At 32.6% G+C, this 21,480-nt stretch overlaps 5 protein-coding genes across 6 annotated transcripts; 4 read left to right on the top strand and 1 right to left on the bottom strand.

Annotated features, from left to right (window-relative positions):
- Positions 1-1,107: 1,107 nt before the first annotated feature.
- On the bottom strand, positions 1,108-5,225 carry LOC111211583 (fimbrin-3-like). 2 transcript variants are annotated; one of them, XM_022712776.2, is made up of 15 exons: positions 5,040-5,225; positions 4,596-4,758; positions 4,347-4,523; positions 4,036-4,271; positions 3,770-3,941; positions 3,637-3,675; positions 3,485-3,553; positions 3,280-3,396; positions 2,848-3,059; positions 2,613-2,765; positions 2,298-2,497; positions 2,050-2,207; positions 1,858-1,954; positions 1,673-1,764; positions 1,108-1,576 (listed from the first exon to the last, which is right to left on the bottom strand). In XM_022712776.2, exons 2-15 carry the CDS (start codon positions 4,677-4,679, stop codon positions 1,304-1,306), a joined length of 2,079 nt encoding a protein of 692 aa, XP_022568497.2. In that variant the 5' UTR covers positions 4,680-4,758; positions 5,040-5,225; the 3' UTR covers positions 1,108-1,303. The 2 variants fall into 2 exon arrangements, with proteins under 2 accessions (XP_022568497.2, XP_022568496.2); XM_022712775.2 differs by having other exon boundaries at positions 4,893-5,195.
- A 2,590-nt stretch (positions 5,226-7,815) lies between these two features.
- On the top strand, positions 7,816-8,581 carry LOC111211567 (putative lipid-transfer protein DIR1). Its single transcript, XM_022712754.2, has 2 exons — positions 7,816-8,279; positions 8,375-8,581. The coding sequence occupies exons 1-2, from the start codon at positions 7,961-7,963 to the stop codon at positions 8,377-8,379; spliced, it is 324 nt and encodes a 107-aa protein (XP_022568475.1). The 5' UTR covers positions 7,816-7,960; the 3' UTR covers positions 8,380-8,581.
- A 478-nt stretch (positions 8,582-9,059) lies between these two features.
- LOC111211588 (putative lipid-transfer protein DIR1) lies at positions 9,060-9,699 on the top strand. Its single transcript, XM_022712790.2, has 2 exons — positions 9,060-9,397; positions 9,496-9,699. Coding segments are annotated over exons 1-2 (297 nt in total). The 5' UTR covers positions 9,060-9,101; the 3' UTR covers positions 9,497-9,699.
- A 2,637-nt stretch (positions 9,700-12,336) lies between these two features.
- Positions 12,337-16,150, top strand: LOC106345989 (glycerophosphodiester phosphodiesterase GDPDL4). The gene is made up of 9 exons (XM_013785226.3): positions 12,337-12,601; positions 12,722-13,015; positions 13,098-13,213; positions 13,298-13,796; positions 14,120-14,158; positions 14,236-14,520; positions 14,599-14,744; positions 15,101-15,581; positions 15,658-16,150. Exons 1-9 carry the CDS (start codon positions 12,457-12,459, stop codon positions 15,951-15,953), a joined length of 2,301 nt encoding a protein of 766 aa, XP_013640680.2. The 5' UTR covers positions 12,337-12,456; the 3' UTR covers positions 15,954-16,150.
- A 331-nt stretch (positions 16,151-16,481) lies between these two features.
- Positions 16,482-21,480, top strand: LOC125582905 (probable long-chain-alcohol O-fatty-acyltransferase 3). Its single transcript, XM_048749354.1, has 2 exons — positions 16,482-17,094; positions 21,353-21,480. The coding sequence occupies exons 1-2, from the start codon at positions 16,482-16,484 to the stop codon at positions 21,478-21,480; spliced, it is 741 nt and encodes a 246-aa protein (XP_048605311.1).

The raw sequence follows: 21,480 nt of genomic DNA, 5'->3' as shown, positions 1-21,480 counted from the left end.
TTATAAAAAAAAAGTTTCAAAAATCTAGAAATTTAATTGTAAAAACCCATTATAAAACCTCATATATTTCTTTTTCGATCCCTTATATATTAATTGAAAAACATTACAACATTTTTTTTGTAACCACGTGCCATCATTAGAATGATTCTAAGAATTTTTAAAGAAATATGTTGGTCTATTTAAACATGGAATAAAAATTTTATTAAATTAACCAGAAATTCATTATTAATGTTTTTTTATTATTTTCTTAAATAAAAATTACGAAATTATCTAATGTGGTTAAATGTATTTATGATAATTATTGATTTTTAATAATGAAGATTTGTTAAAATTAGTATATCTTCTAACATGTTTGTTTGTTTTTAAACTATTAAAATAAATTAAACAACAACATTAACCATATAATAAAGATTTAGATTTTTCTGTATATGTTTTATTTTGAATTTTTAAAAACGACTATAAATTACTAAAACTGTTAAAACTCTCAAATTCAAATTTTGTGATTCATGGTTTAATTTTTTTGTTATGACAAAATACAAATGATTACAAAATCATTTAAGTAGAAAGTGTCATTTAATAATTATTAAGATTAAAAGACATATACATATATCTATACATAAATCGTTTTAAATTAAACTAAAGTACATAAATATTTTAATTTTGAATTTTATTTTGAACATTTTTTTTATAAAAGCTTTAAACAAACATTGACAACTTAATTTTTTTTTAATTATAAATTACTAAAATTATTAATTTTATAATGGAAATTTTGTTATCAATAGTTTAAAATTTTTTCTATAAAAGATATAATTGATAAAAAAGAATAGAAAACATCATTTAATAGATATTAATATTAAAAATATACTATATATGTTAATATTTTGTAAATTCAATTATATATCCTATCAAGTAGAAAAAAATATTATCTGGATTAATAAAATTTGTTATATGTTCACACCAATTTAATTAAATATTTAATGTTAATAATTTTTTAAATTATTTAATATATATTTATTATTTTATATTATATAAAAACATATAATACATAAATTAATGTATATATAATAATGTTCACTCCACGCATCTTAACCTAGTAATACTTTAAAATGATATCTCTAAAAAAAGAAATTGAAAACATTTTAATAAACTTCACAAAACGTTTTCCTTTTTTTTATTTTAAATGTTTACTTTTTATAGTGGTGGTAATAAATATAAATGTTATTATTAACACACAGACAGAGAAGCTGTGAGAAATAATGACAAAGCAACTCTGTTCCGGCAAAGATATTTCAGCCATGTCGTTCTATTCAATGGCTGCTTCCTCTGAGACGGAGGTGACATCAGACAAGATGTCTGCGTCATTGTCTTCTTCGATGGTTAGGCTCGAGACTTCTTCGTTTAAGGAAGAGACATCGTCATCTCCAGTGACAGATGGAGCTGGTGAAGCATCAGTGCTTGTGCACGTCGTGGTTGTGCTATGAGTCGATGAAGTATCAGAACTCGAACTCTCTGACTTTTGCTGAAGACTCCAATACATTATACTTGCCGTTAAGATCAACATCATCTTCTGATTAACCTGCATTGCAACAACGAGTCCCCACAAAATTAGAGACATAAGAAAACCAGAGAGATTCACATGATGTTCCATAAGGTTTAGATGAATGTTTCTTACGTCCACGATATCTTCTGGTAACAAGAAAACAGAGCAACCGAGCTTTCTTGCTACACTGACGATGTATGTAGCATTCAATCTCTTCTCGTCCTCTGTAAAAAGTTTCAATAGCCAAAAAGAACGGTTAAGTAAAACAGAGAAGAGACAAGAGTGGAGAGGTAAGTTTAGTTAAAGAGAGTATGGACCTGCTTCACCCTTAGTGACAAGATTCCAGTTAACAACTCTTGGCTCAACCGCCCATAGAAGATCGAGAAAGAACAATCCGCTAGATAGACTCTTATCCTGTTAAAGTTTAGAAAGAGAGATTTGATTCAACATAAGCTTCTTCAGTTGTTTTTTTTTATAGATTTGATGAAAGTAAAAAAATAATATGGAACCTTGAAGCTTTCAATCTGTGATTTACGTCCCATGATTTTTACTTTCCTGTTTGCCCAGCTCAGGATTTCTGAGTCGGTCATGTCTTTGCCTCGCGTCCGAGATCGAAGACTCTTGAGAAGTTGGAGCATATGAGTTCTCATTAACTGCCATAAGAAGCCTGAGACAAATATATACACCTACACTGTTATAAAATTTCTAATGCTACATGGCATCTTCTCAAATTAAAAGAAAAACTAGGAGTTATTACCAAGGATAAGCTTCTTATTCCCTTCAACTATGTCACTTCCTGCTACATTTACGAGAGAGAATCTCATCTCTTTCCCAATCTTCACAACTTGATTGCAGTTCACTATTTTTTTAAACGGCATCTTAATAGGTGGTTTTGAAGCATGTTTCCAGTTAACTGAGCCTGGATAGACCTTGTCAAGAACTTCAAGAAGAATCCATCTGCATAAAAAAAAAATACTTAAGAAACTTTTCATACCCTATAAATTTCAGGACCAAAAAGCTTTTTAATATTTTCCGAACCAGAACATCACTCTTGTCTTCACAGAAAGCTTACCCGTTTCTAACATCTTCAAACACATTATTGACATAACTATCAATCCCCAGGCTGTTAATCCACAGCCGGTAGCATCTTTCATCTCTACAGCTCTGTATATCCTCAGTCATCATCTCCGCAAATGAGAACCTACCATCAGTGCTAAGGCCATTCCTGCAGCAGGTACAGGGAAGCTAGTGTAAAAATCCAGTGCGTTAAGAAAAAAAACTATTATCTTCTGTGATCTTTTACCGACCTTTCGTGAAAAATCTGTGCCACAAATGCGAGATTCAAATACGAAGACCCTTCAACAATCTCTTCCGCAGTCAAGTACCGTTTGCAGTTCATTCTCTCTGCGTGTTCAAGGACCATGTTAGCTCTTTCAAGATCATCCTCGGCGTTTAGGGTAGCTGGATCGCAGTGCTCAGGTGCAAGAACATTGAGAAGGAACGCATAGGCTTTTGCATCCTGGATATTCAATAAACAATAGCGGCCGTTAAGAATAAGTAAAAGTACCAAATAATTTCATAACTTATGGGTGAACTTGTCTTTTCCTATTCAAACTGATATTGCTTCAGCGTGTTGGAGAGAGTTATGTGTTGGAAACGCTTGGTATCTATAATCTATTGAATGAAGCTTTTGAAGGGATAAAAAAAGGCATGCTAGTTCCTCTAATTGCTCCAAATACCTTCAGATCCGAAGAAAAGTTTCCAACGGTTTTCTTGTAGCCACCTTTCTTGAGATGGAAGTTCAACCATTTGAGTAAGACTTTCTCTGGGGGTAATCTCAGAAACTCTTCTATATCCTGCAACAGACAGCAGAATCGTTATTTTTATTTACATCACACATATACATTGGTCAGAAATTTGCAAAGAGATAAGCTTGATCATTACGTCGTTGTCCTCCACCAACTCAATAAGCTGAGGCATCTTCTTCAAACTGAGATCAGCGAGGAGCTGAATCTGCAGTTCCCAACATTAGTTAGTAAATCATCAAAAGCACAAATACAAAGGAGGAAGATGAATATAGAAAAACAAGTGTGGACCTTTATGAGTTGTGAGATCAATCCAAGCACCAGATGAGGCTGAGCAAAACAAGAAAAGCATTCAATGGTCACAATCTTATACAACAGTATAAACATCAATAATATTAAAAAAACCAAGCAAAGCAAAGCATACTCGTCCTTCAGCCAGGTCCTGTGTCCCAATATTAACCACGCTGCAGCCAACAGCTCTAGCAGAGTTGAGACAGAGCGTGTGATTCTCATTTCTCTCCCACGGGTTAAGTACTCTTTTCGTGTTGATCGCCCGTTCATCAATTGTCCCAGGAACTGCTATATTAATAAACTTACTGCGCCAAAAAAAAGGGAAAACAGAGAGAATCAAGTCAAACCCCCCCCCAGAAACCAAGCTCAATCCAAACACAAAAATGTCTCTGCATTTACCATAGAAGCACACCATCTTTCACAAGCTCGTACAAATCATCAGAATCCGGGTCTAAAGGAAGAAACTGCCTCAAAAACGGGTCATCCCCAAGATATCTGTTGATATGATGAACAAAAGAGCCCTTCTCCGACTGGTTGATAGTGTGAAGAGTGGTTGAGTTGGCTTTAAGAAACGAAGCAGAGTGCTTAAGACCACCAGATTTATCAGCAGCTTTATCTCGCAAGATTAAATATATCTGCCAATCAAATCCAAAAACCAAATTTATTACACAATCGAAAGAGATTCATTCAACAAAAGATGAAAAACTAACCCTGAGGAACGATTCGAAATCAAGATCATCGTCGGCTGCGTAATCGGAAGCCAAATCTGGCAAGGTTTCTCTGATTTCTTTCTCCTTGAAAGCAGAGGTGAGTGACTTCACCTTCACCAGCACAGGCGGAAGATCCTCTAACGTGACTTTATCTCTCAGAGTCTTCAACGACGCAAACTAAAACACGAATCCGGAAGTTTAATGTACAGATTCAAATCGAGATAATGAAAGAGAGAGAGGAGTATGAACCTTGGAATTGAGAGAACGAAGCTCTACTTGCGTGAGCTGGCTTTGAAGCAATGGATCCGAAACGATTACTCCCACGCCAGACATCTCTCCCCCAGTAGTACTCAGGGGAAGATAATCTGAACAAACCTCTTTCTCTCTCTCGCGCGTTCGAATCTAAGGATCACTGCAAAGAGAAATAGATTTTAATTGATCCGAAGATTTCATACTTAAAATAGCAAAAAAAATCAACAGTTTTCCAGATAGATTTCGCAAAAATCCAGAAATCTAGGAGGAGGAGGAGGAGTTTAGATAGCGAACCCTATGTATCGAGATCAGCGTCTAATTGAATCAATCCAAGTTTTTTTTGTGTGTATTATTATTTTTTTTGTGTTTGCTTTCAATAGGTGTGGAGTTAAAATCGTAATGTGAACGTGCAGAAGACGACGAGATCGCGAGGATCGATACCAATGTTGAAGACGATGAAGTTAGAGAGAGAAGAGAGAGGGGATCGTTTATTTGCTTCGTCTGAGAGCAAAGCGATGAGAGAGAGAGAGAGAGAGAGAGAGAGAGAGAGAGGGAAAACGAGTTGTTTTGTAGAGCAATTTTGCGAAGGAGGAATTGAATGCGTCTTCTTCAGAATCGTGAGTAGGGTTTTTGTTTATTTTTTTTTATTTTTTTTTATTTATATACGGCCTGTGTGACGACGACGTTTGGAGAAAACGGTGGACCTCACGCTATAACGACTTGTTTAGGTGTCGTTTCCGAATCTGACCACTAATTAATTATCTTGTTTTCGTTGCTTAACTAAATGCCATTTACCAGTTTTGACCAAAAAAATAATTTATGTCATTTAACCATAGGTTATTTACTTTGTTACCGCTCGATTAGTTTCAAAAACAAAATGCTAATTTGACCAAAAAAGTTATGGCAAATACTAACTAACCAGTTTTGTTAGTTTGGAACATTTATTTTTGTAAGGATATTAGATTTGTGATGAATACAAAACAAACAAGATCTCTTCTCCACCGACGTTTTTTTGTCTTGTATATTGTAGATTTGCAGACCCATGTGTGCTATGCACGACGGTCTACAATAAATTACCCCCATTATATAATCAGAAAGACGCATTCGGAAGTCTTATGTGATATTGACTTAAACTATTTTCTTTATTTATCTTCTGATTTACTGTTTTAGACTTTTGATGGGCTTCGATCTACGTTGTGGGCTCTAACTTATGGGGTTTCTAATGATGGGTAATCGCAATCTCTTTTCCTACAAGTAAATCTAAATGCAATAAAATTTTCAAAAGAAAAGTAAAGAAAAAATCTAGGGAAATTCTCTCACCATTTTCAAGGTTTTATCACAAAATAGACTTTAAAGAAAAAAATGACCAAAATATTTATTTAATAGGTAAAAAAATCTTAATATCTGATATATAAATACAAATAAATAAATAAAAATAAAATAAATAATTTTTTTATAGTTTCAGATTTTATGTTTTCAAATTCGAATTTTTTTTATAATTTTTTCTTTTTAAATATTTTCTTTTTCAAATTTTCTTTTTTTGTAATTCGAAATACTTTAAAAAAATCAAATTTTTATTTTCAAATTTTTAATATTTATTTTTTATTTTATAAAATTTTAGGTTTGGATTAGTTAACCCTAAGGATATAAGTGAATATTTACCTTCTTAATGAAATATTTTGGTCATTTTGATCCTTAGAGTCTATATTTGTGACAATGGTCTTTTTAGTGCTATCATAGGGTATTTCTCAAAAATCTACTGGTAATATTTATATTTGTGTTTGTGATTAATAGTATGTTGTTACAAAAAAAACTAATAGTATGTTTTACGTTTTCAATAAAAGAATTAGAGTTTGACCCGTACATCCGTGTATGTGTTAATTTTTACTTTTTTTTATAAATTGTTTAATTACATTTCTAAATATATAAGTTATTTGGATATTTTTAGGTTCCTACAAACCTATCCAGATCCCGAAGGATTCCGAGTCCGAACTCCGTTTAAACATTTATAATATCCGAACAAAGTTTAATTTAAACCTAAAAATTTGATATCCAAAAAACCAATACGTACCTGAACAGGTACATGGATGATCATGTGTAACTGATTTTGTAAACAAAAAAAATAAAATTAACCGGTTGAATTCTTGTCAAAATGAATCAATTTTATTGACACGTGAAATTATTTGGCTAACACATAAAATAAATGTTATCGAATTATTATGGTAAATATAATTAATCAAATAATTAGGAAGAGAGAAAATGAATATAAAAGATGTAATAAAAAATTTTAAAATATGTTAGTTGTATTTTATACTATGTAATAAATGAAATCAAATTATTTGTAAAAAATAATAAATAAAATGGTTTAAGTTAGTTAAAAAAAACAAGAAGACGTAAGAAATCACTTTACTTTGTATTTCAGGTTTAACAGAATCTACAATATACAAGACAAAAAAACGTCAAACCCATATTATTTTATACTTCAAGTTTAACAGAATCTACAATATACAAGACAAAAAAACGTCGAACACATATTATTTTGTACTTCAGGTTTAGCATAATAGCAACAGTGGTTTTTTTAACAGAAGTACAACCCTCAATATTTATAAATAGAAATTTTTAAAAACCAGATGCATCTAGAAGGATACAAAAAAAAAAGAATAGTCTTTAAAATACATACAAAGGTTTTAGTTTAAGATTAACAAAATGAGTACATATTGGTTTTTACTGTTAACAACTTCACAACCTTTTACAAAAATCATGACAAGCTTTAAATTAAGATTAATAAAGGTTTTAAATCATGATAACTGAATGAGTGAGTGTAGACTTTTAAATGGTAACCATTAAAAGAACAATACAAAAAAAAATGAAAAGGCTAAAAAAATAAAATAATAAAAAGGAATATTTTTCTTTCTCAAATTTGATAGAGAATGTTTTTGGTCTAGAGTTCTTCCCTCAGATCTAAAAATTTTGTAACCGACCTATCGTACCTATAAATATAAAATCATCAATATGAATTTTACTAAAATCATATAGAAAACATTTTTATTACTCGTAAATAGGAAGAAAACAAAAGATGACTGGTCATGCAACGAAATTTAATAATAATCTTCGGTCATTCACCGCCCCGGATACTAGGCATGCATGCAATGCAACAAAGCCTACACGAATGTGTCCGTTTTCTTCACACATCTCAACTCGAATGACTTCTTATGATTACATCACCCACGCATATTTTACGTAACGCTCTTAATTACTACCACCTTTCAGTTAGCATAAGAAACTTTGCTCTATAACAAGCCCATGGTAGAAGATTTAAAGATTTCACGAGTAAAGTCTATAGGGAGAGGACAAGAGAGAAAATGGGTAAGAACGATACCAGAGTCCTTATGAGATTTGCAGTTCTTACAATGGTTCTAACCGCTGCAATAACGGTGAAAGAAGTTACAAGCCTTACCCTTTGTAAAATCGACACAGACGATATGCAGAAATGTCGTCCAGCCGTCACTGGAAACAACCCGCCGCCTCCAGTCAACGAGTGCTGCGTAGTGGTCAAATCCGCTGATCTTGCATGCTTTTGCAGATACAAGTTTTATCTCCCAATTTTAGGAATTGACCCATCTAAAGTCGCGGCTCTTGTAGCCAAATGTGGCGTTACAACAATCCCTCGTAATTGCCGTGGTATAAACACATATATTTAATTGTATGGTTTCACATGGTTAGTGAATTATTAAGATCTCGAAAATAAAGTGTTTTTACGTTTTGTCTTTGCGCAGCTTGAAGAACGAGATTGAGACAATGAGACAGGTCTCTATGGTGCTGTCAAAGAATTGACTGGATCTTGTCCTGCATCTGAATTTGTTATGTTTTTTTAGTATTCTGATCCAAATAAATCACAAATTTGTGATGATTTTTCGATATACCTTGTGTATATAGAAAAACCATGTGCAATATATTAATGAAAATGATAAATCAGTACTTTTCTTTTCTTGACTATCCACTCATCACGGCTTTTCCTGAGGAGATCCCAAACGTAAAAACTGTTTAGTTCTTTTCATGAATCATAGGAAACTGAAGTTAGGCAACTTTCTCTGTTTCTAGTGTTGTGACTTCTGACTTGAAACTTTAGGAAGCAAATAGTTCACAAAGACAGAGACCTGTTGTTACATACGACAAGACAATATTTTGATCTTTATACAATAATCTCTGACTTTTCTTTTTTAGTTTTAAAATCTATATGACTTGTAAAGGATAAAACAAAATACAAAGACCATCGGGAGACATGTTCATGCAACAGAGGTCTCCCACATTTGTCCATTTGCGTACAAGTTCTCGACGTCTATGGCACTGAGTCTTCACTAAATAGAACGTGACATGACTCGTACGTTTTACCAACTTTTGTAACTCACGTTTTACCAACTTTTCACGTAGCATTATAAGAAGCTCATTAGATTTAAGGGTTTCACCATAGAGTTGAGATAGAGAGTGAATTAAAAAAAACAAATGGGTAAGAACAATACCACAATCCTCATCATTGCGATGGTTTTAACCACGGCGATGATTATGGAAGAAGCTAAGAGTTATCCTATATGCAACACCGACACAAACGACTTGCAGAAATGTTCTCCAGCTGTAACTGGAAACAGCCCGCCAGCTCCGGGACCCGACTGCTGCGCAGTGGCTATGTCCGCTGATCTTGAATGTCTCTGCCGGTACCTCTCCCTGTCCGGGATTGACCCTTCAAAAATCAAGTCTGTTCTGGCCAGTTGTGGCGTGGGCAATCCCTCCTGTTTGTCATGGTAAGAACCAAAAGTACCATTAAAAATATTGGAAACTGGTTGAGTAAAGAGAGAAAGTCTTATACGTTTATTATGTTTGTTCTTTCCTTAACACGCAGATTCAAGAACTGAGCTGGACACAGCTGCAGAGTTTGTGTCTCGACTTGAGAAGTCTAATAAGTTATGATTATGTATTTTGGCGTTGTGATTTAAATAAATTGTCCAAGTTTGCACTTATTTTCAGTCGTCCTTTTTAATATAATGTTAGATCAAATTATCTGCGTCCTTTTGAATTTGTTTCAAATAAATCATGTTTAAAGTAAGGTTTGCAATTTGTTTGAATTATTCATGGTATTTCAACAACCATTACTTAATCTGAAGATAACAGATCAATTGACCTACAAATAGTTACAGTCAATTAAATCGTTCTTTTACAAAACTCAGAGGAGTCATTAACTATTAGAGAATCGAACCAACCAATTGCAAGAATAAGAAATAAAAAGCCAACGTTCATTACAAAAGTGTTTGGTCTGGATTGCTACAGCCACGAACGGGTTCATGCACACGGAACGTGACCGTTTATTTTGCTCGTCATTGGATGATGATGTCAAGAGCCATGATGACTCAGTGACCAATACGTCACGTGGGATCATGAAGACCATGTGGGACCTGCCAGTATCATTGATCAATCAATCATCCACCGCCATCTTAACCAAGAGAAAACATAGTTCAGAGAGTTTATAGCAACGGGCCAATGGCCGAGTGACTATTATCCATTTTAATCAATTTTTCTAATAATCGGAAGTTTACAGAAAAACAATCAAAATGTATTGAGTTTTAGTTAATTTTTTAGATCATATATTCAGCCAGCATTACACGGATACGGATATGAAATAATTGGTTTTGGACATCCACCAAAACTGTTGAAAGTACAAGTAAAATTCCAGACTTCCAGTTTCATGCACACTACTATACACTAGTGCATGCCTATAGTTTAGCTGATTTTGGAAACAGGTAGGTCGTAGACTCGTAGTAATAACTAACAAGTAGGTGGTAGTAAATGTAGAACGCAATAACTATGCTAAACACACAAAAATGTTTACCAATTACCAAACCTATAGAACAACCAAATATCTTTACTATTTAAGATATCCAAGTAGTTTAACTAAGTTTTTCATGATTATTTTTTTTGTTTTGAAAAAACTAATCACGGGAATTTTAACTTTAATTTCAGATAAAAACATTCACAATCGGTAAAGCTTGTTTCAAACTTTCAAATTTCAATACTCAATAACAAAACTATATATTTAAAGAATTTTCATAAAAATTAAAATAATATAAATTATAAAAGATATTTTAAGCTAAAAAACTTTCAGAATTTCAATACCCCTAATAAAACATAAATATTCTGTATAATTGCATTTGAGAAATTTGGGTTGGAAACCTTATTAGAGATGTTTTACAATAAAACAATCACAATTTCAAAAACCATAACATTAGTAATAATAATTCTTTATTGAATAAATTTTATATGTTTTAAATTAAAATTTACTAGAAAATTAAATTTCAGTAGCCAGTAATGTTACTCCCAACATTAAGAGTGTGAATGGGAAGGCATGATAAAAGCAGATCATTGCATCTGTATTTTCTCTGTAATTTATTGTCAATCACCTTTTTTATAACAATTTAAATAGCAGGACAGGAGAACTGCACATATCTAATTTTTTTTGTCCTTTTCTGCTAAAAAGCAGTTGTCCTGCGTGTCCTGCAGTTTACTCCACTTTTGTAGCTGTTCAACTATTTTTATTTTTTCTTACCATTACTTGATTTTTTCTAAATTAACTTAATTGAAACTCTTTAATTAAATAACACCAACTATTAAAAATATATTCACTCTCGCACACTCCACGTTGAAGTTGTTTGTCACACCTTCTCTTATAATATGTGTCAATCAAAATGATAAAAAGAATCTATTTTTTTAAAGGGATCCATTTCTCATCTTTATATGTTCGTATTTAATATATGTATGTATTAAATTAGAATAAAATATATATATATATATATGAGAATACTTATTTAAGAAAAAATATACAATAAATATTAATAAAATATATATCATTAATTAAAAATTAATATGATTTTGTATTAGTCAACTAAAGTAATAAATCTAATTTTTATAGATGTAGTTTTACCTTATATATAATAATTATTCTAATAAATATATTCATAAACTATACATATATAGATTTTGTTTCTTTCACTTTATTCATATAAATATAGTTCACAAAGTTTGACATTAAAAATTGTAAATACATAATATGATAAAATTGTTATAACATACTTAATAATATAATTTTCACTAATTTGTTAATGGTTATCTCATGCTAATATTATTTATGTTGTTTTTAATTTATAGATATTATGTCTAATAACTGACAAACACACAATATTTTTCGATATTGTTTATATTTTTTTATACATTATGTATTTTAGTGTAATTTTATTATTTAAATATATATTATATATTTTGAATTGTTTTTGTCATTCATAATTATAATAAATTATTTGATATGTTTTGATATTTACTTGATCTGCTTTGATCTGTATTTCTCACGCATCATTCGTTTGATATAAATCTCTCCTGCATGATCTGTGATCTGCATCTCTCCTGCATGATCTGCTTGATCTGCACTTGTTTTGTTTGATCTGCATGATCCGCTTGATCTCCACTGCTTGAACTGCTTTTACCAAGCCTAAATTATGTGAAGACATACATATAAACAGAGATTTGTGTGTAAGAAACAGAGTTTTTTGTTTTGTTTTGCGTGCTAACTAATTATACATTTATTTAGTGGAATTTTGTGTTTTAAGTGGAAAGCGTGTTAAAAAAAAAAGAGTTTATGTTTTCACATTTAAATAAATCATAAATCAACGATCATATAAATTACAAGAAGAATTCCACAAACCCCATAAAAGCTCTTTTTCTTCCTCTTTCTCTCTTCTCACTCACTCACACCGAATCTGTCTCAGAGAAGAACGAAGTAGGTGAAAGTCGCCGCCGAGAAAACTCAGTTTCACCGATGATCACATCATACATGCAAGATAACCCATCAATGTTTGGGTTTCGAGCTTCCAAGTTCATACTCTCTGTTCTCGTCTTGATCCAGCTTCTCCCTACTCAACTCCTTGCTCAAAGATCCAAATCTCCATGGCAGACACTCACTGGTAAACTCCTTATCTCGATACCTTTCCACTGTGAAGTTGAGAAAACAGAACCAAAGAGACTATTTTTGTTTCAAAGTTTGATCCTTTTTCTTGATTTTTTTTTTTTTTTTTTTGTGGTAGGAGAGGCTCCTCTCATCATTGCACGTGGTGGGTTTTCTGGGATGTTTCCAGATTCAAGCTTCAATGCTTACAGTTTCGTAGCGTCGACGAGTGCTCCCGACGCTGTCTTGTGGTGTGATGTGCAGCTCACAAAGGATGGAGTTGGGATTTGCTTCCCTTATGTGACCATGTACAATGATTCTAACGTCCGAGATGCTTACCCTAAAAATAAAAACTCTTACCTTCTTAATGGAGTCCTTACTCAGGACTGGTTCACCGTTGATTTCACCTCCAAGGATCTGAACACTGTCTTCTGTAAGCTTAACCTCAATTTCCTGTTTCATCCAGTACTCACTTGCTTGTATTTTTCTTTACAAATCTTTTCAAACTGTGGCAGTGACCCGAGGAGTATTATCACGGTCAAATGCATTTGATAACAACCAAAACGTGATTTCGACGGTTCAAGACGTAGCTACAGAGTTCAAACCTGCGGGGTTTTGGTTGAATGTTCAGGTAATCTTTATGACAGCAAGTTTGTTGTTGTTTTTGTAATGAAATGTCTCAGATCACTCTAACACGATTACTCTTTCAACTCAGCACGACGCTTTCTACACGCAACACAACCTTAGCATGAGCAGCTTTCTGCTATCAGTATCCAAAACTGTGATCATTGACTACCTATCTTCCCCTGAGGTGTCTTTCTTCCGGAACATCGGTGCCCGGTTTGGTAAAACCGGACCAAAGTTTGTGTTCCGGTTTCTAGACAAAGATGACGTTGAGGTGTCAACTAACCAGACGTATGGAGCTCTCATGAGAAACCTAACATTCATCAAGACGTTTGCTTCAGGTGTTCTTGTTCCCAAGTCTTACATATGGCCGGTGAAAGATCAGTACTTGCTTCCCCATACATCGTTTGTCCGAGACGCTCACAAAGCAGGGTTAGAAGTATATGCATCAGGTTTTGCAAATGATTTTGATATTGCATACAACTACAGTTATGATCCGTTAACTGAGTACTTATCATTCATGGACAATGGGGACTTCTCTGTGGATGGTTTTCTATCTGATTTTCCCTTAACCGCATCGTCAGCTGTTGGTAAGTACTCCCTCTGTTTCAATGTAGATGATGTTTTGAGGAGGTTTCTTTGTTTTACAATATAAGATGTCTGCACAAATCTAAGATAAATTTAACTTTATCAAAACTGTGTATCCAATTATATTTTTATTAATTCTATTTGTAATTAAATAAATTAGTTTTAAACTATATTTTATTGATACTTTTGATAAAAAAAAATAGTTTTTTTAATATCTGTACATTGAGATAAAACATCATGTAATATGAAACAGATGGAGTACATGTCTACTTGCATATCATCTACAAGTGAAACTAATTTTCATTAAACTTTTCTTATTCCTCAGACTGTTTCTCCCATCTTGGAAGTAATGCTTCAACACAAGGTATGTTATTGACTTATTGTTAATGTCATGTCAAAGTAACTAATGGTATTTCATCTTCTATATGGTTCATGATGCAGTGGATTTTCTTGTTATATCGAAAAATGGAGCAAATGGTGACTACCCTGGCAGCACTGACTTGGCCTATACAAAGGCTATCAAAGACGGTGCTGATATCATCGATTGTGCGGTTCAAATGTCATCTGACGGGATCCCTTTTTGCTTAAACTCAACCAATCTTGGAGAGAGCATGAACATTTTCCAAACTCCTTTCAGAAACCGCTCAACAACTGTTCCTGAGTTTAACTCACTTGCTGGACTATACAGCTTTAATTTGGCATGGTCTGAGATTCAGACCTTGACACGTAAGTTTTCCCATATAATTTTCCAAGCCATTTTAGTAAGCTTCTTGTCTTTGTTTCTTACATCATTTCTGTTTGCAGCTGCTATTTCAAACCCCTACAGCAGGAATTTTCACATGTTTAGGAATCCGAGGGAGAGAAGTTCAGGGAAGCTTGTTTCACTCTCCGAGTTCCTGAACTTGGCGAATAACTCCAGCTCACTAGTTGGTGTTTTGATCAACGTTGAGGTAATCACTTTAAACCAATGTTCAAGAAATCATTAGGCTACTAGGCTGATAGTTTTTAGTTTAATTATAAAATTATTTTAATGAATTATAAAAATAAGATGTACAAAAAAAGAAATTAGACAAATTTATGGATTTTCACTAACATTATTTCTCGATGTAGATTGATTTAAACTGATTTGAATCACATAAATCGGATTCTAAGAAAATTGTTTCGCCTATGGCCGATTGACCGCCTAGGCAGATGCCGCCTACAAAGATTTTTAGAACATTGCTTTAAACCAAGACTTCAAATCTAACATAAGCATGAAAGAGATGTTCTTAATGGTTACAAAGGACTATGTTTTGGTTTAATTCAGCATGCAGCGTACCTGAGAGAGAAGCAAGGACTCGACGTCGTTAAAGCAGTTCTAGACACACTCAAAGAATCTGGTTACAGCAACGCGACCAAAAGGGTTATGATTCAGTCGTCTAACAGCTCAGTCTTGGTCGACATCAAGAAACAGAGCCGGTACGAGACAGTGTACCAAGTGGAAGAAACAATCCGCGACATCCAAGACTCTGCTATCCAAGACATCAAGAAGTTCGCTGACGCTGTTGTCGTTGGAAGATATTCGCTCTACCCGGTCAGCGCTAGCTTCATCACCGGTCAGACTAATCTGGTGGAGAGGCTACAGAAGTTTAAGCTTCCGGTTTACGTTGAAACGTTCCGGAACGAGTTTGTCTCTCAGGCGTATGACTTCTTCTCTGATGCGACTGTGGAGATAAACACGCATGTTACTGGAGCTGGTGTCAGTGGAACCATCACTGAGTTCCCTCTCACTGCCGCGAGATACAAAAGTAAGTTGATAACTGAAAGAGTGTCTCAAGTCAAAACTCTGTTGATGTTTGATTGTGTTTATGTTTTCTTTCTCAGGGAACAGGTGTGTAGCCCGGAAAGACACGCCTGTTTACATGATCCCGGTTCGGCCAGCTGGCTTGTTAGAAATTGTGAGTCCTACTTTTTTACCCCCAGCTGAAGCACCAAACCCGGTTTTCACTGATGCTGATATCACTGAACCACCACTACCTCCGGTCACAGCCAAAGCTCCAACCACCAGCCCTGGACCTTTATCAACAGGTCAAAAAGTTCCTAACGGACAAACCAGAGTCACTCTTTCTTTAATCCTTTCTGCATTCACTACGGTTCTTGCCTCTCTTCTACTTATGTGATCACTATTGACTGAGTCCTCAGAAACTTGTTACCTCCTAACGGTTCTTGAGATTCTTGATTTCTATTGGGGTTTTGGTTTGTTCATATTCTTAGTTATCATGTGGATTTGTTGTGTAGCATAATTCACTGTAGTGTTCTTTAAGACTCTGGTGTGCTTTGTAGTATTTATGAGATTATATCATTGTTAGTATATAAATCTTAGTGTATGTTTTTATAATATGTAAGATTTTAATCTATGGAGATGAGATGAAAATATGAATTGAGTCTTACATTTTATATATTTAAGTTGTTGGAACCAGAAGATATAAAAATCAATTTGTAGCTGTAAAATCACATGGCCCATCTTTTGTATATGGAAAGTATTATACTAATACAACTGAAGTCAAAACACATTGGTGACTTGCTTCCCAAGCAACAACACTCGAGAAAACCCTAAATATAAGAATCATTTGCCCAAATGGGCGTTCGCCTTTAAAGTTGTGATCTTTGATGGGTTGTTATATTTTTACTGTCATTATTACAACAAGATGCCGCCTTCGGTTGTGCTATGGTGTCTACACTCTCTGCATATTTACTTAGAGATCGAGATCGTTTTAATGGTCGTCAAAGTTGCTGTCTTCGTCATTTTTGGTTGCGACCTCGAGCCACATTCCAACGAACCATACTTAGCCACGTCTCTTCAAGACTTCTGGGGTCGCCGGTGGAACCTCATGGTTCCCGGGATTCTCCGACAGGCTGTTTACACTCCGATACGCCAGGTCTCTAAGCGGAAACTGAACTCAGTGTTGTCACTGTTTCTAGGGTTCTTGGTCACGTTTGTAGTGTCCGGCGCAGTTCATGAGCTTATGTTGTTCTGTTTAACACGTGAGTTGCCGACAGGAGAAGTTACTATGTTCTTCGTTTTAAATGGAGTTTGTACTGCGGCTGAGGTGGTGGTTAAGAAGAAGTTTGAGCGGCGGCTCTGGAGGATGAGTCCGTTGTTGTCGCGGGTGCTTACGGTGGGGTTTGTGGTTGTGACTGGTGGTTGGCTGTTTTTCCCTCTACTTATAAGGAAGGGTATGATCGAGAGACTTGCTAACGAGGCCTTGTTTGTCAACGATCTAAACGGACTAATCCGATCAGGCTTTTTGATTGATTTATGTAAAAAAAAAAATTAGGCTATGCAATGAAATGTGTAGTGTTTGTTTCATTACAAAATTATTTATAAGTAGATGACTGACTCTCTCATACTTATGCATAGAAATAAGCTTTTACAAAATAATCAAATTCTAATAATTGTTAGATATTCACTTTTCGTTTTTAACTTTTAAGTAATCTTACAATTTATATTTCTGGTAAATAAAAAGTTATATAAAGTATCATTATGTTCTCTTCGTCCTAGCGATCATTCGAACTGGCAAACTGACCATAACATTTTCAGTTGAGCTAATAATTTCTAGTAGTATCACTATGTTCATGCAAAGATATAAATATCTATACGTTTGTTAATAAAGGTTAAGTAGTTTTGATTTATATTATGAAAGATAATACATGAAAGGTGTGATTGCCTATTGATATACATACAACCCTAAATTTACACTATTCTTTATTTGTATTTTATTAAAGTTGCCCTTTTTTTATATCTACAACACTTTTTAGATTCATGTGGTTATAATTATTGTGTACAGATAAATACCTACAGTCCAATCTAAAAATTTAAAAAAAAAAAATCTTGAACCAAAGCAAAAAAAAATCACAGCTATATTTTTACAGTAAAATAAAATAAAATTGTAGTTCTTACCAATCAAACCTTAAGTATAATTGTGATCTCATCTTAATCAGATATGTGATTTCAAGTATAATAATTTGGATCGGTTCATGTATAGTATTTTGAGTTCCGCATTATATTTTTTTAATTAATTTTTATTTTCAAATTAAGTTAAAATGGAATCATTATTCTTAATTTCATTTAGTTTAGTTCATTTTATTATATTTTAAAATATTTTTATACAAGTTTTTATAGTTTGAGATTTGTTTTTAGAAAAATATAAAGCCATAATTTCATTAATAGATAATTGTAATATTTTAAATTTAGTCTATGTTATTTTGGATAAAATTATAAAAAGTTTCATTTTTGAGGGATTGAGAGTTGCATAAGCAAATCAAATCAAAAATATTTCAAAACTTCATCCACGATTCCATAAATTAATTATACCCAAAAATTATGAAGATATATGTATTTCCTCAACTTAAATTGATATTTGGTTTCAAGTATAATATTTTGGATCAGTTCAAGTGTTTATTTTTGGGTATGTTGAATTGCATCTATTATTTCAAATTGAACAACAGTTTTTCAATTTTATTTTAATAAAATTAAAATTAAATTACAATTTTTTATTCCATTTAATTCAGTTCATCTTCTTATAGCATCAGCATTGGTCAGTTTCTTTAAACTGAGTCTCTTATAATATTATATTAATAATTTGATTAAGTAATTAATTTAAAAATGCAAAATAAAATTATGTGAACTAAGAGAATACATGTGTTTCATAGTTTCTAAAATATAGTGGAGAGAGTATCTTCTTTCAGGGAGGATTCTTTCTTTTTGGTGTTCCTCTCTCTTTTTTTTTAATTGTTTATTACTTTTTCTATCTAGAGACTCTATCATAAAAGCACCAATGCGGATGCTCTTAGAGTTCTAAATATATTTTATAAATCTTGTAAAATTGTATATTTTTTATTTTAAAAAACTTGGAAACACAAATATAATTTTGGAGTTCCATTAATAAAAAAATACAATATTTTAAAAATACATGCACACATATGAATATTTATAAAAATAACTAAAGCATATTGATTGATTAACGACTTGTTTGGAATTGTGAAGACATTGTATAATTTATATCTATAAAAAGTAGGTAAAATATTATTTTTTGAAAAAAACTTTAGTTGAATAAATATTAGAATTTTATAAATTTAAAACGAAAATATGTTTTACATATAATGAGATTTTTATATTATGTTTTATGAAACTTTCTACCGATCATCATTTTATTTTTCTAATTTTATTTTTGAAAATCAACAAACATCAAATTATTAAAACTTAAAATAAACTTATACATCTAAGGTGAAGAACCCAACTAATACAATGAATACAACTAATTCAATTTGGTTAAATTAGATTGAAAATAGTTGTACTTTAATTTGAATGAATATATGTAACACAATATATCCACAAAATGAATAACTGAATCCGTTGTACAAGAAATTTCTAGGTGAGAACTATGAGCTTTATAGAGGATTAGCAATTAGGAAAATTATTCGATCCTAGACGAGGCCTAAGCATTAACAAATATTGACATGTTTTTATATATACTATATTTATATTAGGTGTCTTAGTTTTTGGATCTAATTATAAAATTATTTTGATGAACTATAAAAGCTATATATGCAAAATATTAGACAAATTTATGGATTTGGACTAACACTATTGCTTGATTAAACAAATTTAGACTCATTTAGATGTATTTAAACCAATTCTAACCGATTTAAATTGGTCTAAACCGATTTCAATCACATAAATCAGATTTTTAAAAAATATTTTATAGAATTTATATATATGCATGAGGTTTCAAATGATTATCATTGTTATATTCATTTGTATAACTTTAAATCAATCAAAAATTTAGTTTATTTTTTACTATTTGATTTTCAAAACAACATATAAAAAATTATAGATAATCTTACTAAAATATATTTACAAATCTAAGACTGAAATCAAATTAAATGTAAATAACATAATTAATCAAAATTTAAATCTATAGAGCACAAATATTATGGTTCAATCAGAAAATAGATATTTCAAGTATATATTCAAATAATAACCAAACAAGCGAGATATTATGTATACCAATCATAAATCTGTTTAAAATAACATAATATTGTTTAAAATAAAATAAATTACCGTTATATTACAAAATAATTATAAATTATAAAAAGTACTAATAAAGCATTAAAAATATATTTACTTTGTAAATTTTTATATTCATGCATAAGCATGGAAAATCACCTAGTTATTTATTAAGGATGATAAAACCTTAACTAGTTTAACTTCTAACATAATAGTTTGAAGCCAAAAAAATCACTTGGCAATTAACGAAGTTATATTCATAAAAATCTTCATTAAACTTTGAAAACAGCTTTTAGATGAAAAGATGAATGTATATTTGAATTTTTCTGAATTTTCTTTTCATATATATATATATATATATATATTATTTTTAATAAATATTTTAGTTAGTCTTTTGAAAGATTTTCACTCAATTATAGAGACCTCTTAATTCGAACAAATCCACAATTCAACAATGTAAACAATAGCCCATATGAAACAAATTAAGTTTTTGTTAAGTTTCCTTTTGCACCACGACTTTGGCGTGGGGGATAGGTTAATTAGTAGGTGTTTTCTTTAGGGTTTACAAGTCTTATAAATAGGATTGCTCGACTGACAACCTCTTGAACTCCTGTTGAGCTCAAGATCTTCAACGACAAGAAGATTGAAATCCTGTTGAGAGATGTGAAGAAGCATCCCACTCAAAGACGTCTCCTTTCGTGATAATATGCTCACACACTCAAGAACTCACTGAACAAGTTGATGAACACTCAACACTTAGAAGGGAAAGCAAAGAACAGAACACTTTAGAGCAAGAACAAGACACCAGATTGTTAACCCAGTTACACCCGTTAAATAGGGTGTTAGTCTGGGCCGGGAACTGTCTCCCGGAATCCACTAGATCAAAGGTTACAAGAGAGTATCAGACACCCCACAAGCCCCTTACAAAGCTTCTCTCGGAATCACTCTCTACCCACTTCCCAAGAACAAAGATACAAGTTTATGCTGTGTATTTTGTTCTAACTTCTTGTCTTACTTTATCTCTATGCAATGTACCTATTTATATGAAAAGACTTGATGACCTAGTTGCTTCTGTGATGCCGTTTTGATTCCATCACAAGCACGCTCCATGTACGGAACCAGGCTGTCTACTCTCTCTTATCTTCTTGTTCAGTACCCGACAAACAGCAGTTTGCTTTTGCTTTTATGAGCTGCGGCAAACGGCTAGTCTTTGTGGTCCTGCAAAGAGAAACTCACGTGGTCTTGTCCAAGATACATTGATACTTCTTCTTCACGTCTTCATCTTCTTCTATCTTCTTCATGATCTTCTTTACTAAGTCTCAACAATTCTCCACCTAGCAAAGACAGATCAAAGATAGTCACAGACGTCACAGAACTATAGAGATATTGATAGTAATCTGATCTAGTTAACAGGATTCCCTTCCCGGCGTCTGAGTTGATTACTCAGACTTGACCCTCAGTAAGTCCAATGCTGACTGGAACTTACTGACTGGCAAGATCTTTGTGAAGATATCTGCTGGATTGTGCAGCGTAGAAATCTTCAGAACGTTCACATGACCATGAGCAATGACTTGTCTGATCTTGTGAAACTTGGTGTCTATATGTTTGGTTCGTTCATGATGAACATTGTTCTTTGA

This window comes from Brassica napus, chromosome C3 (genome assembly GCF_020379485.1).
Source record: "Brassica napus cultivar Da-Ae chromosome C3, Da-Ae, whole genome shotgun sequence".
Lineage (NCBI taxonomy): Eukaryota > Viridiplantae > Streptophyta > Magnoliopsida > Brassicales > Brassicaceae > Brassica > Brassica napus.
Note: the sequence above shows the minus strand (reverse complement) of the source record. Positions and strands in the feature narration are given on the sequence as shown.